The 16077-nt window shown below is 44.8% G+C and overlaps 1 protein-coding gene across 13 annotated transcripts in view; it reads right to left on the reverse strand.

The window, feature by feature from the left end:
- Nucleotides 1–16077, reverse strand: part of LOC144509057 (synaptotagmin-1-like) — a 179536-nt gene that overhangs the window by 37972 nt on the left and 125487 nt on the right. For 12 of the 13 annotated variants that reach the window (XM_078237355.1, XM_078237368.1, XM_078237357.1 and 9 more), the window contains one exon: nt 5196–5408. In XM_078237355.1, the coding sequence (XP_078093481.1) occupies nt 5196–5346 (151 nt within the window). In that variant the 5' untranslated portion in view covers nt 5347–5408. Of the gene's footprint in view, nt 1–5195; nt 5409–15161; nt 15266–16077 lie in introns of all 13 variants that reach the window. The other variant, XM_078237362.1, reaches the window with a different exon arrangement.

Raw genomic sequence — 16077 nt, forward strand, 5'->3', positions numbered from 1 at the left:
AGAAAGGTTTTAATAGAGTCGATAAAAAGTGAATAGGTGGCATTTTGTGCTTTGCGATGGCGGAGGCGACCTGTCATTGGACAGCAGCGGGGATCTTCCAGTCCTGCAACTGTCAATGGGTCTTATTGTTTGCACCCTCCAATGGGGAACTAAATTTGGTGGGGGTGGGGGGGGGGGGGGGGTGGATCACCAACGGCAGGATTGGAAGATCCCATCGGTGGGAACGGCCGGAAAACTTTTGGCAATGTTTCCACTTGTGGTGAAAAACATGACCCAAGAGACCATTAACATAAGATAGTCACCAGGAAATCCAACTGCGGACTTCAGAACTTCTTTACCTAATTAATGCTGTGGAATTCACTACATTTGAGTGGGAGCTAGGCAAGCATGTGAGGGGCCAAGGAATAGCGGGTTACAATGATAGATTTAGATGAAGAAAGGTGGGAGCAAACTCCAGTGGGGCATAAACGCTGGCGTGGACTGAATGGACCAAATGGAGCCATATATCTATGTTATTCTGGAGGTTTGGTCATCCAATCAGCTGTCATAAAATCAATCGCTTGATAATAACTTCATTTCTGTTCACTTTGGGAGCCAGACAGCCACACAAACTGTCTCACTGGTGTCATTTCGATCCTTTGTGGCTTCTTCTTTATATTCCCTTGATGCCGTAGACAGGGTGGGGGAGAGGGAGTTATCTGACATTTCCTGGAATTTATAGTGAACCTGCAGCAGAGTTCATCATTGGCTGCACAGAATGATATATCATAGAACATAGACCATAGAACAGTACAGCACAGAACAGGCCCTTCGGCCCACGATGTTGTGCCGAGCTTTATCTGAAACCAAGATCAAGCTATCCCACTCCCTATCATCCTGGTGTGCTCCATGTGCCTATCCAATAACCGCTTAAATGTTCCTAAAGTGTCTGACTCCACTATCACTGCAGGCAGTCCATTCCACACCCCAACCACTCTCTGCCGAAAGAACCTACCTCTGATATCCTTCCTGTATCTCCCACCATGAACCCTATAGTTATGCCCCCTTGTAATAGCTCCATCCACCCGAGGAAATAGTCTTTGAACGTTCACTCTATCTATCCCCTTCATCATTTTATAAACCTCTATTAAGTCTCCCCTCAGCCTCCTCCGCTCCAGAGAGAACAGTCCTAGCTCCCCCAACCTTTCCTCATAAGACCTACCCTCCAAACCAGGCAGCATCCTGGTAAATCTCCTCTGCACTCTTTCCAGCGCTTCCACATCCTTCTTATAGTGAGGTGACCAGAACTGCACACAATATTCCAAATGTGGTCTCACCAAGGTCCTGTACAGTTGCAGCATAACCCCACGGCTCTTAAACTCCAACCCCCTGTTAATAAAAGCTAACACACTATAGGCCTTCTTCACAGCTCTATCCACTTGAGTGGCAACCTTTAGAGATCTGTGGATATGGACCCCAAGATCTCTCTGTTCCTCCACAGTCTTCAGAACCCTACCTTTGACCCTGTAATCCACATTTAAATTAGTCCTACCAAAATGAATCACCTCACATTTATCAGGGTTAAACTCCATTTGCCATTTTTCAGCCCAGCTTTGCATCCTATCTATGTCTCTTTGCAGCCTACAACAGCCCTCCACCTCATCCACTACTCCACCAATCTTGGTGTCATTAGCAAATTTACTGATCCACCCTTCAGCCCCCTCCTCTAAGTCATTAATAAAAATCACAAAGAGCAGAGGACCAAGCACTGATCCCTGCGGCACTCCGCTAGCAACCTGCCTCCAATCCGAAAATTTTCCATCCACCACCACCTGTCTTCGATCAGACATGACCTGAAGAAGGGGCTTAGAGCTTCGAAAGCTTGTGTGGCTTTTGCTACCAAATAAACCTGTTGGACTTTAACCTGGTGTTGTTAAACTTCTTACTTCGATCAGACAGCCAGTTACCTATCCAATCGGCCAACTTTCCCTCTATCCCATACCTCCTCACTTTCATCATAAGCTGACCATGTGGGGGACCTCATCAAACGCCTTACTAAAATCCATGTATATGACATCAACTGCCCTACCTTCATCAACACACTTAGTCACCTCCTCAAAAAATTCAATCAAATTTGTGAGGCACGACTTGCCCTTCATGAATCCGTGCTGACTATCCCGGATTAATCCGCATCTTTCTAAATGGTCGTAAATCCCATCCCTAAGGACCTTTTCCATCAATTTACCAACCACCGAAGTAAGACTAACCGGTCTATAATTACCAGGGTCATTTCTATTCCCTTTCTTAAACAGAGGAACAACATTCGCCATTCTCCAGTCTTCTGGCACCATCCCCATATCAGAGTGAGAATTACTTTGTCAAACACAAAGAGACACTGACCGGTATTGTTTTTGTGTCTTGCGCACATAACCTTGCTTCTAAACTAAGAGCAAGGTAAATAAATGAAGGCTGTCCATTAACCTTCTACCTTAATGTCAAAGTCGATGGACTGTATCCCTCTCTCAGTCCATTTTGGTTACCGTCCGGACATTAATTTTGATGCTTCAGGTTCTTTTTAAGGAACCCATAAACTAAATCTGAGTTGGGTACCTCTTGGAGCAGAATTTTCCTGTTCCATCTGCCACGGGAATCATAGTGGGCGGGACACGAGGTCCGTTGACCTCAGGTGGGATCTTACGGCCTTGGGGCAAGCGAGGCCATAAAATCCCACCCTTAGTGAATTAAAGTTTATTTATTAGTGCTATAAGTAGGCTTACATTAACACTGTAATGAAGTTACTGTGGAAATCCCCTGGTCACCACACTTTGGCACCTGTTCGGGTACACTGAGGGAGAATTTAGCATGGCCAATCCACCTAATCCACACATCTTTCAGACTGTGGGAGGAAACCGGAGCACCCGAGGAAACCCATGCAGACACGGGGAGAACGAGCAAACTCCGCACAGACAGTGACCCAAGTTGGGAATCAAACCCGGGTCCCTGGTGCTGTGAGGCAGCAGTGTTAACCACTGTGCCATCGTGCCGCCCCCATTATGGACCCTTAAACAGTCTGGTATTATGCAATAAATGTGGCGTTGTCAGACAGAAGTTCATCTGTCCATCAATCCTCACAGTTAATTCCTATTATTATCTCAAAATTCTCAACTTTTCAGTGTCATCAACCTTCAACATTAAATGATGCAACAGTTAAGACCGCGGCGTAATTTGCCAAGTTCTACTTACATTTCCTTGCATGCACTGAAAGATATAATCCGGAAAGAAAAGAAAATAGTATGAAATAAAAAAGGAAGCAGAAAACAATGATAATTAAAACAAAAAAAGCTCGACACATTTTGCAGTCTGGTGCTTCTGGTGTCCAGCTTTGTGTGACAGGAAGTCAAGCTAAGAATCATAGCTGCTTTTCTGATTTGCATTCCCATCAAGCGGGTTTCTGTGCAGTGAGGGCCCGCTTGTACAATTTACTCCAGAAACTCCACTGGGAGCCAATAGACGTTCAGTTTATGTAGCATGCTAAGAAAATAAGGGGTGAAAAATATTACCTAAAATATTTTAATATGGAAATAATGTATAGACCGAGGAACCACCAATGCTTTTATAAAACCTCTCCATCTACTACCCTAGAGTGGGACTGACAGACCCAATCAAACTCAGTGATCAGTTAGGAGTTAACATTCAGATAAGTCCCACAACCCTCTCTGTAATACTCTTTGACATATCCATACTCAATCCTTGTTTTTATCCTCACTCCTCACTGTGTCAATCCTTGAAAAACTCCACGCCACTCACTAGCAATCTCCGATATACGCCGGGTCACTCACTGCGGTCTCTGTGTACCCCCATACCCCTTACTGTATATCAAAGTCTGATATGCCCTACCCTTCACAAATATCCCACACTCGTCACTGTAACACTCTCATATACTCCACACCTCTCACTGCAACACTCTCTGATATGCCCCACACCCTCACTGTGACACTCTGATTGATATACACCACCCCCGTCACTGTAACATTCTGATATATACCACACCCCTCACTGCAACACTCTCATATACTCCACACCCCTCACTGCAACACTCTCATATACACCACACCCCTCACTGCAACACTCTCATATACTCCACACCCCTCACTGCAACACTCTCATATACACTACACCCCTCACTGCAACACTCTCTGATATGCCCCACACCTTCACTGTAAAACTCTGATATACACCACACCCCTCACTGTGTCAATCTCTGATATACCCCACACCCCTCACTGCAACACTCTCATATACACCACACCCCTCACTGTGACACTCTGATATACACCACACCCCTCACAGTAACACTCTGATATACCCCACACCCCTCACAGTAACACTCTGATATACCCCACACCCCTCACAGTAACACTCTGATATACACCACACCCCTCACTGTAACACTCTGATATACACCACACCCCTCACAGTAACACTCTGATATACCCCACACCCCTCACAGTAACACTCTGATATACACCACACCCCTCACTGTAACACTCTGATATACACCACACCCCTCACAGTAACACTCTGATATACCCCACACCCCTCACAGTAATACTCTCATATACACCACACCCTTCACAGTAACACTCTTTGATATACCCCATGCCCTTCACTGTAATACTCAGATATACACCACACCCCTCACTGTAATGCTCTGATATACACCACACCCCTCATTGTAATGCTCTGATATACACCACACTCCTCACAGTAACACTCTGATATACACCACACCCCTCACAGTAACACTCTGATATACACCACACCCCACATAGTAACACTCTTTGAAATACCCCACACCCCTTGCTGTAATACTCGGATATACACATCACCCCTCACAGTAACACTCTCTGATATACCCCACAGCCCTCACTGTAATGCTCTGATATACACTACACCCCACACAGTGACACTCTCTCATATACACCACACCCCTTATAGTAACACTCTCTGATAAATCCCACACCCTTCACTGTAACACTCAGATATACACCACATCCCTCACTGTGTCAATCTCTGACATACCTGACATCATCCTTACTATTGCCTAAATAACCTAACTTCCTCCAATGTAGACATGCTGTATTTCACAGACATCTGATAATTTCACTGTTATGTTTTGTAAACCAAGAATTAAGAAGCTGGCTGACGGGACTTACTTGGTATTTTGCTCAGTTCATTCATGAATTTGTTCTTCATGTGTGAGAACACGTCATGTTTGCTCGGTGTCTCTGTGGCATTGTGGCCTGGCTCTGGTTCTGGAGTTGCCGTAGCAGGTTGCGCTGCCGCTTCCCTACGTGCTGCATTCATTTTTCAGCCTTGAACCGGACAGATTGGTGTTGATCTTCCAGGTATTGGAGTGAAGCGGTTATCTGAATAGCAAGAGACAAAGAAATACTTGAAAAAAATACATTGACATGTCCCACAAGCAAAGATCTAAAACTGTGACTTGCAATGAGCCAACAAATTACCAAGCATGAAGCCTCAGGAAAAATAATGGCCATCCCCAAAATAAGAGCCACCCTTGGTGTAAACAATCCTTTTCCAGCCTCATTTTAATTCCTAAAGTAAAGTTTATTTATTAGTCACAAGTAAGGCTTACATTAACACTGCAATGAAGTTACTGTGAAATTCCCCTAGTCGCCACATTCGGGTCAATGCACCTAAACAGCACGTCTTTCAGACTGTGGGGGGAAACCAGAGTACCCGGAGGAAACCCACACAGACACGGGGAAAACATGCAAACCCCACACAGTGACCCAAGCCGGGAATCGAACCCGGGTCCTTGGTGCTGTGAGGCAGCAGTGCTAACCACTGTGCCCCCACTTGTGCGGTTACCTTAAATTTGTGCTGTCTCTTTACATAAAGTACATAGAATCCCTACAGTACAGAAGGAGGCCATTTGGCCCATCAAGTCTGTACTGACCACAATCCCACCCAGTCCCTATTCCCTATTCACTGTCCCATTGACTTTGGAAACAATTATAGTATCATTGAATACTACAGCACAGACCTCGCCTTTCCTGGTCCTGCCGTGCCTGCTGACCCGCGCAGGCTTCAGCCCCACCACCGTTGACTGCCCCATCTCCAGCCCGATGAGGTTTGGTCCCTCAGTCTCCAGCCCCAGTGTGGTTTGGCTTCCTGGGCTCCAATCCCAACTTAACCTCGCTTCTCTCACACACCAACCTTCAGCACACTATTCGCTGCTCCACCGATCAGAGACCATTCCCCTCCTTCATTTGCTGATGATATGCTCACAGGTCAGCCAATCATCATCAAACGCAGAGAGCAACAGTCTCTGATTGGAGGAACAGCTCCAAGCAGAATCTCGCATTGAAACTCAGCTGGTTGATAGGAATTCTGAAAACTATCATCTGGGCCCAGCTCTGACCAGGGGTCATCCAGACTCGAGGCATTGCCCCTATTCGGTGGCACAGTGGTGGCACAATGGCACTGCTGCCTCATAGCGCCAAGGACCCAGATTCGATTCCCGGCTTGGGTCACTGACTGTGCGGAGTCTGCACATTCTCCCCGTGTCTGCATGGGTTTCCTCTGGGTGCTCCGGTTTCCTCCCACAGTCCGAAAGACGTACTGGTTAGGTGCATTGGCCATGCTAAATTCTCCCTCAGTGTACCCGAACAGGTACTGGAGTGTGGCGACTAGGAGATTTTCACAGTAATTTCATTGCAGTGCTAATGTAAGCTTACTTGTGACACTAATAAATAAAATAAAACTATTCTATCTCCATAGATGCTGTCAGACCTGCTGAGTTTCTCCAGCATTTTCTGTTATTGTTTCAGCTTCCAGCATCTGCAGTTATTTTGCCTTTATCTCGAGAATGGAACCTTCCCTGACAGACACCATGACGCTGTTTCACAGCCAGTTCTCACCCATCATCTGCTCCCAGGGAAATTACGAGGATCCCATTTGGAATTGAATCGTTCAGTTTCATTCACTCCCCATTCCAGCTGGATGTCACCTCTTCCTTACAGGTCCTGATCCAGGAATGAGAATCCTTGCACGTTCATCAACTTGATATTTATAGAGGAACCTGGTGTAAAGTGTAGATGTGCAGATCTCGGGTGCAAACATTGGGATGTTACACACTCAAAGTGTCCCACTGTGAGAGCCCGTATGTGTGCTAGCAATTGTGTAGGATATATTGACCATTAGTGCTTGCAATCATTCTTATTTTCCCAGGTACTTAGATGACTGTGTAAGTGCCATTTCCAACCTTTGCCTTGAACTTCTCAGTTGGAGAATATTGGAGGTGTACTTCAAGATCTTTATAGTATATAGGTGTGTTGTGACAGATAAAAGGTTAGGAACCACTGCTCCATATAACTCCTCTTTGGATTTAATACTTTCCTTAATTTGTTCTCTGTGGTTGGCCGCTTTTCTGGAAGAATGGAATGTATAACTTGCTCTGCATGCATTTGTTCCTTAAAGATTAGCCATTGCCTATCCACTGTCATGTAAAGTTCCCCAATCTATTGTAATCAACTCACCCCTTTGTAGTTCAGATTTAGGATCGGGGCAGCACGGTGGCACAGTGGTTAGCACTGCTGCCTCACAGCGCCAGGGACCCAGGTTCAATTCTGGCCTCGGGTCACTGTCTGTGTAGAGTTTGCACATTCTCCCCGTGTCTGCGTGGGTTTCCTCCGGATGCGCCGGTTTCCTCCCTCAGTCCAAAGATGTGCAGGTTAAGTGGATTGGCCATGCTAAATTGACCGTAGCGTCAGGGGTTACAGGAATAGGGCCTGGGTGGGATTGTGGTCAGTGCAGACTCGATGGGCCAAATGGCCTCCTTCTGCACTGCAGGATTCTATGATCCTAATTTCTGATTGGGCTAAGATAAAGGCAAAATGCTGCGGATGCAGGAATCTAAAACAAAAACAGAAAATGTTGGAAAATCTCAGCAGGTCTGACAGCATCTATGGAGAGGGAATAGAGCTAACGTTTGAGTCAGGATGACCTTTCGTCAGAGCTAAAGATGAAGAAAATAGACTAATTTATACTATGAGGGGGGAGGGGGGGGGTGCGGCTGTATTGGACAGAGGGAATGAAAATGGTGACGATAAAGGCTGAGAAAGGTGCTAAAAGAGTCCATTAAGAGAAAGCAAAGTAGTCTGATTGGATTACTTCACTTTCCATCCTTTTGAAGAATTCTATCATGGTATGGTCACCCTTCCCTAAAGGGCCCTGAACAACACGATTATTAAAAACCCCTTCTCATTGCACAATACCAAATCTACGATAGCCTGTTTTCTCATTGGTACTGGTCTATAAAACCATCTCATTAACACTCCAGGAATTAATTTCCCATCGTATTATTGCTAATTTGGTTTGCGCAGCCTGTAGATTAGAGTCATACATGGTTGCTGTAGCACCCTTGTTCTTACATCAGAAGATTATACTTCTGATGTAATGCCGTTTCCCACCTTATCACTACTGTTTGGAGACCTATAGAAAACTCCCACTAATGTCTTCCGCTTTTTGTTACTTTTTTAGCTCCACGCAGACTGATTCTACATGTACATTTTCTGAACCAATATCCTTTCTCACTATTGCACTGGTTTCATCCTTTACAAACAATGCTGCCCCACCTCCTTTTCCTTTATGCCTGTCCTTCCTAAATATCGAATACCCTTGTACATTTTACCAGTTAATACTCCTGGCACAAGCTGCCCCCCAACTGGAGTTCAGATTGGGAATTTGAGCTCTGAAATTAGCGTACCTGATTTGCAGCCAATACAATTTTCCATCCATAAAATTAATGAACTAATCTTCTGCAAACCAGGAGTTGTTAGCATTTGGAAGAGTCGATTGCCTAATGTAGTTAAACATTGACTCAATTTACGCTCTCAAAGGGAATTGGCTGATGTCTCGATTCAGTGAATTGTGGAACGATATTGACTTAGTTTCAGGCAATAATGGATTTATTCCAAAATCAGGATCTGGAGGACAGAATAGCTGTTCTCATTCCTATGAGTTTGTTGTTGCTTATTATAATGTAAACTTCACAGCAGATCTAAGTTAAATCTAAATTTACCAGCAAGCAACAGTGACTGCATTTCTTTTCTTTAATTCATTCATGGGTGTCGCTGGCTGGGCCAGGATTTATTGCCCATCCCTCGTCTCCCTTGAACTGAGTGGCTTGCTAGGCACATTTCAGAGGCCAGTTGAGAGCCTTTCAAATTGCTGTGGCTCTGGAGTCACATACGTAGGCCAGACCAGGTAAGGATGGCAGATTTCCTTTGCTAAAGGGACATAAGTGAACCAGATGTGTTTTTCTGACAATTGACAATGGCTTCATGGTCATCAGCAGATTTTAAAATCCAGATTTTTTTATTGAATTCAAATTCTACTACCTGCCATGGCGGGATTCAAACCCAGGTCTCCTGAAGATTAACTGATTTTCTGGATTAATAGTCTAGTGATAATACCATAGGCCATTGCCTCCCCAGTTTTCTGACTGTGAGCTTTGAATGTGTTGAAGATGTGAAAAGCATCATATCACTGTTGTAGATTGTAGAGTTTTTTTTAAGAATTCAAGGGATGGGAGCTTTGCTGGCTAAGCCAGCATTTATTGCTCATCCCTAATTGCCCTTGATTGAGAAGGTGATGGACAGCTGTCTTCTTGAACTGATGCAGTCCGTGTGGTGTAGGTGCATCATAGTGCTGTTAGGGAGGGAGCTCCAGGAGTGGCAGCCATGGCTCAGTGGAAACAGTCTGGCCTTTGAATCATGAGACTTGAGCAGGAAATCGAGGCTGCTGTTCAAATGCAGTGCTGAATGGTCAGAAGCGGACATTAAAGTGAGGTCCAGTCTGCCTCTCAGGTCGACATTAGAGTTCTCTTGGTGCTATTTTTAAGAATGACAGGGGCAATCTCCCTGGTGTCTGGGCAATATTCAACCCCCACCACCATCACTAAAAATATATCAAAGCAAAATACTGCGGATGCTGGAATCTGAAACAGAAACAGAAAATCTCAGCAGGTCTGACAACCTCTGTGGAGAGAGAGAGAATAGAGCCAATGTTTCAAGTCTGGATGACCCCTCATTACAGCTGAAGACAAGGAAGATCGGACAAAATTTATACTATGAGGGTTGGGAGGGCTGTAATTGATAGGAATGGCATAGATAAAAAGAGAGTGAATGTAAAAGGTGCTAATAGTGTCCACTAAGGCTCTATTCTCTCTCCACAGATGCTGTCAGACCTGCTGAGATTTTCCAGTATTTCTGTTTTTCTGACTAAAAATAGATAACCTGGCTGTAAAGTGTTTTGGAATGTGCACCCATTTGATCCCTGAAAGGTGGCCTAAATAACATTCTAGGCCCGGTCCTCTGAGATTTCTAATCTAGTATAATAACCAATGCACAATGTAACCATATGGAAAATGACTTAATGTCATCGTTGGAGTTGCCACGTTTTAAAAACATCCTATCTCTTCCAATAAATGTGAAAGCGATAACACCCATCTGTTTTAACTCTGACTCATTTCTGGCATATAGTGGCAGACATTTTAAGTGAACTTTATTTTTCCTTTCCCTGCCACCTGTCAGAAGCTCGGCTCCCATCTTATCACCTGCCTTCATGCAATGCTCCCTCAGCGACCACGGACATCCAGCTCATAGGGTTTCCTTGGCAACAGTTTCATCCCTGGAGCTGCGCCGCACACCTTAGCTGGGAGGAAAAGGTTAAGCAGGAAGAAGTCAAACGGAAATGAAAAGGTCGCCATGGTATTATCTGTCCAAGTAACCTTTCATATTCATATTTATACTTCATGTTGAAATCTTTCACAAACGCGTTCGGCTGCAGTGCAGGCTCCATGGTAACTGCTGCATTTGCTGATCACGCAGCTCCATGGTAACTGTTATGCCTGCTGATTAATTTACACCAAGGTGCAGCTTGGATAGGGGCAAGGATACGTGCAGTACCTGCCGGTGTACTTACTGACTCAGGCCAATGAAGAGTCGGGTGGCGGGGTGGTTGAAAGCTAACCTGGTCACCCCCCACCCAGATTGCCAGCCAGAGACCCCAGTTTGAAATTGCCCAAGTATGGACAATAGATTGAAACCACTGGGTTCGAATTCCACCAACAACTGAACAGCATACAAACACGAAGATGGGGAGGTGATGGCCTAGTGGCATTATCACTAGACTATTAATCCAGAAACTCAGCTAATCTTCTGGGGACCCGGGTTCGAATCCTGCCACAGCAGATGGTGGAATTTGAATTCAATAAAAAAGATCGAATTAAGAATCTACAGATGACCATGAAACCATTGTCGATTGTCGGAAAACCCATCTGGTTCACTAATGTCCTTTAGGGAAGGAAATCTGCCGTCCTTGCCTTATCTAGCCTACATGTGACTCCAGAGCCACTGCAATGTGGTTGACTCTCAACTGCCCTCTGAAATGGCCTAGCGAGACAATCAGTTCAAGGGCAACTAAGGGATGGGCAATACATGCTGGTCAGACAGCGACACCTATGTCATATGAATGAATAAAGAAAACTCGCTGTCTGGGCTCACCCATCGCCTTTGAATGAGACACTGGGCGACAGCAGCAAATAAGTGTGAGTCATAGCCTTCGACACAGAACCGGAAATATCCATGCCATAAAATCTGCCGTATTTACTGATCACATGCCAACTGCACCGTCAGGATTTAATGTAGCTCTGTTTAGAACAGAGAGTCCCCAAAGGAGTTGATGTAAGGTCATGATTTTCGGAAGAGGCCTCCGAATAGAGATGATGCAAAGGAATCGAAAGCCCCTGAGACAAAGGGGATGGCAGTAATTGGGCAATAAATTCATTAAACTGTAGGAGATAAATGGTAGCGATCAGTGCTGGCAGTCCTAATTGGAGAGTTGCAACTTGGAAGTAACCTTGGAAGTCAGAGGAGGTACGGCTGACAGGCCATGAGGTGGTCATGAAAGCCCAGTTAGAAACCTGTCTCTGGCTGTGGTCACTTCACTTAAAAAATACACTGAGGAAGCGAAATGGAGTGAGAGTTGAAAAACAATTGATCAGTGAGGAAGGAGCAGCGCTCCGAAAGCTCGTGACTCCAAATAAACCTGTTGGACTTTAACCTGGTTTTGTGAGACTACTTACTTTTGCCCACCCCAGTCCAACGCCGGCATCTCCACATCATGGCTCTTTAAGAGGCCTCGGTGAATAGTTTCCACCAATACCTCAGGTGATGCTGATGTGTTGTATACACTATCTGGTACTTAGATGGAGAGCCTCAGAACTCTATTGCTGTTCTGACAGAAAAAGAATTGACCTGAAACCTTAACTCTTGTTTCTCTCTCCAGAGATGCTGACTGACCTGCTGATTATTTCCAGAATATTTTTGTTTCTATTTCTGATTTCCAGCATCCACAATATAAAGTCTTTTTATTAGTCACAAGTAAGCTTACATTAACACTGCAATGAAGTTACTGTGAAAATCCCCTAATCGCCACACTCCGGCACCTGTTTGGGTACACTGAGGGAGAATTTAGCATGGCCAATTCACTTAACCCGCACATCTTTGGACTGTGGGAGGAAACCGGAGCACCCGGAGGAAACCCACGCAGACACAGGTAGAACGTGCAGACTCCACACAGACAGTGACCCAAGCCAGGAATCAGACCCAGGTCCCTAGCGCTGTGAGGCAGCAGTGCTAACTGCTGTGCCACCGTGCCACTCGGCATACATTTTTCAACATCATCTCTGACGGTGGCCACAGTTGTAAATGTTGACGGAGGAAGTCCTAAGCAGATGATGCAAGGGACTTCAGGCACAGAAGGATTCAGGAACATTTAACTTTACAGAGTATGGTTCTTGGTTTGGTGCTAAGCCAATGGATTGGAGAATGGATAGGGGCGGCACGGTAGCACAGTGGTTAACACTGCTGCCTCACATTGCCAGGGACCTGGGTTCGATTCCCGTCTCGGGTCACTGTCTGTGTGAAGTTGACACATTCTCCCCATGTCTGCGAGGGTTTCCTCCGGGTGCTCCGGTTTGCTCCCACATTCTGAAAGACGTGCTGGTTAGGTGCATTGACCCGAACAGGCGCTGGACTGTGGCGACTAGGGGAATTTCACAGTAACTTCATTGCAGTGTTAATGTAAGTCTTACTTGTGACCCATAAATAAACTTTTTTTCTTAGAATATTTGGAAAAAAAGGTCTGGAGGAAGGGGTTCGCCACTGGATGGCCCCGACCAATTATCTTCCTTATCCTGGGGCTGCAGAGGCCAGCTACAGCCCTACAGTCACCCTGACTAGAAGCTGCTAACTCAAATTAAATTGGGGATGAAGTGTAGCTTAATGGTTGAACACTATGTCAGGCAGTGCCTGACTCACACAGCCATTTCAGAGCATGTGTAATTACCTGTAAATGCTTCTAATGTGGAATCAAAGTTGGATAATCGAAATAATGTATTCTATCACACCTTGACACCTTAGACGCACACAGCAGTTGATGTTTTTGGTAGTCCTTACCTCTTTTCCATTGAATATTTACATTTTACCGCAAGGATTTATCAATCGCCACAGTCAATGGTAGCTGGAGGAATAGAGGAAGCCATATGACTTTGTGACTGGTTCAGAGATCTACAACGTTATCATCAGCTATGACTCAGTGGGTAGCACCTGCCTCTGTCAGAAAACTGTGGGTTCAAGTTCTACTCCACAGACTAGGGTACAAAATTTAGGCTGGCACTCCTCCTGCAGGTACTGAGGGTGTGCTGCATTATTTGGAGGTCACTTTAAGAGATGTTAAAACATGGCTTTACCCATTGCAATAACTCCTCAGAAGCTGGCGTCCCTTCACCAGATTCCATTTATTTACAAACTTATTGCCGCTCCTAAGAGTGCTTCAGATACAAAGTAAGAATCCGGAGGCTCAGCAGCCCTGACACTCCTCAATATATACACAGGTGAGACTCCCTGATTGGACAGGCAAATCATTACCTCAATCAGGGAGCTCATACTCCAATCATTGCCTCAATCAGGGAGCTCATACTCCAATCATTACTTCAATCAGGGAGCTCATACTCCAATCATTACCTCATTCAGGGAGCTCATACTCCAATCATTACCTCAATCTCGGAGCTCATACTCCAAGAGGTCAGCCTCATGGGTCCCGTTCTCTTAGACAAAGAGAGTTCAGAGAAAGGGTAAACAATCACATGGGTAAACATCCCATGTCAATAAAAAGTAATTAGCGCATTGCTGTTTGCAGGAACTGCAATTTTACTGCTGTGTCCCCTACATTACAACAATGAGTGACTATATTTGAAAAGTACTTCATTGGCTGTAGAGCACTTTAGAAACCCTGAGGTTGTGAACGTTGCTATATAAAGTATAAAGTCTTTTAAATTGATAAAAACACTTGTTCCAATGGTTGAAAGGTTCAGAGTTGATATGGGGTGGACACTTCACTATCACCTGAGCCTTAAGGTAACCCAGGGTACACGTTCTACACATAAGGAAACATCCTGAAATTCACCTATTTATTGTCAGTGGTACTTGCCATTTATGAAACATTTTAACCTCATTCTGCTCTGGGAATTTAGTCTTCATAAAGGACATCTTGCGAAAGGCAATTCACTACAGTATAAATTCATGTCCTTTGAGTTACCACTGCTCACATCGCTGTGTGGTTAGCACTGTCCAGGGGTTTATACAGGATTTTGTCATTAAATATTAATCATTATAAACTGATCTATGCTTTTAAAATTCTATTTTAAGCTGCGCCCAGATGTTAGTCTCCATCCAGGCAATTAATTAAAAAGGGGAAACTTGGTCATAAATTAAGCCCTTTGCCCCTTTGTGTCATGTGACAAGGTGGCCTAATGATATGTTAATATTCCTTGCCCTCATCTTCATTTTCTTCGTGGGAAAAGCAAGCTGCTAGATCCAAGAAAAGAATGGTGGAATTGCAGCATTATCCATTTGATGGTTTTTCATCCATCTGCACGAGGACATTTAAAGTGGTAAAGTTAAAGACATGGGATGCGCGTACCTGGTACAAAGATGTCTTAATGGAGAGACAATAGAGGCTCTATGTTCTTTAATAAGATCTGGATATATTTGTACTGTCAGCTATGAATTATACAGGAGATGACTCACTTTGATGTCAGAGTCTGCAAGTGTCATGGAAATCCTGCAGCCTTCATGGAAAAGGAAGCATCACTCAATACAACGATTCATACCGCTTCCCGAACCAATTTCCTCTCCAACAGAAACAAGAATTAACAACACTTTAAACACACTAATTTGTCAGCAAACCGATTCACCCAGAAACAACTTTCCCAATGTTGAACATTGCAAGTTACAAAAGCATTATAACACACACTTGGGTCTTTCCACAAAGATACTTGTGGAGAATTTTCCACAGGTTCTGGCCTCCCACATCAATCACAGGCTGGGCTTCAGTGGAGAATTCATTCAATTTTGGTCACCATACTCCAGGAAGGGTGCCAAAGGGCACAGATAAGATTTAATAGAATGAAACCAGGGATGTGGGCCTACAGTTTTGTGGACAGACAAGAGAAGCTGGAGTTATTATGCTTGGAGCAGGGAGGGTTAAGGGGACATTCAGTAACAGTGACTAAATCATCGACAGTTTTGAGAGACTGGCTATTCACGGCAGCAGTTCTCTGGTCTGCTGCATTGAACAGAGATTTGGCTGAGCGCCAAGTTCTCCATCCTCGCTGGCAGCGAGAATTCCAGCCATTCTTTCCAGTAAAGTTAAAGTTTTATTTATTAGTCACACATGGACTTACATTAACACTGCAATGAAGTTACTGTGAAATTAGCAAGAAGGTTGGTAATCAGATGATACAAATTTAAGGCAATTGGCAAAAGTACCGGGCGGCACAGTGGCACAGCGGTTAGCACTGCTGCCTCACAGCGCCAAGGACTTGGTTTCAATTCCAGCCTCGGGTGACTGTGTGAAGTTTGCACGTTCTCCGTGTGGGTTTCCTCCGGGTGCTCCAGTTTCCTCCCACAATCCAAAGTTGTGCAGGTTAGGTGGATTGGCCAT

The sequence above is a fragment of the Mustelus asterias genome, chromosome 21 (assembly GCF_964213995.1).
Source record: "Mustelus asterias chromosome 21, sMusAst1.hap1.1, whole genome shotgun sequence".
NCBI classification, from domain to species: domain Eukaryota; kingdom Metazoa; phylum Chordata; class Chondrichthyes; order Carcharhiniformes; family Triakidae; genus Mustelus; species Mustelus asterias.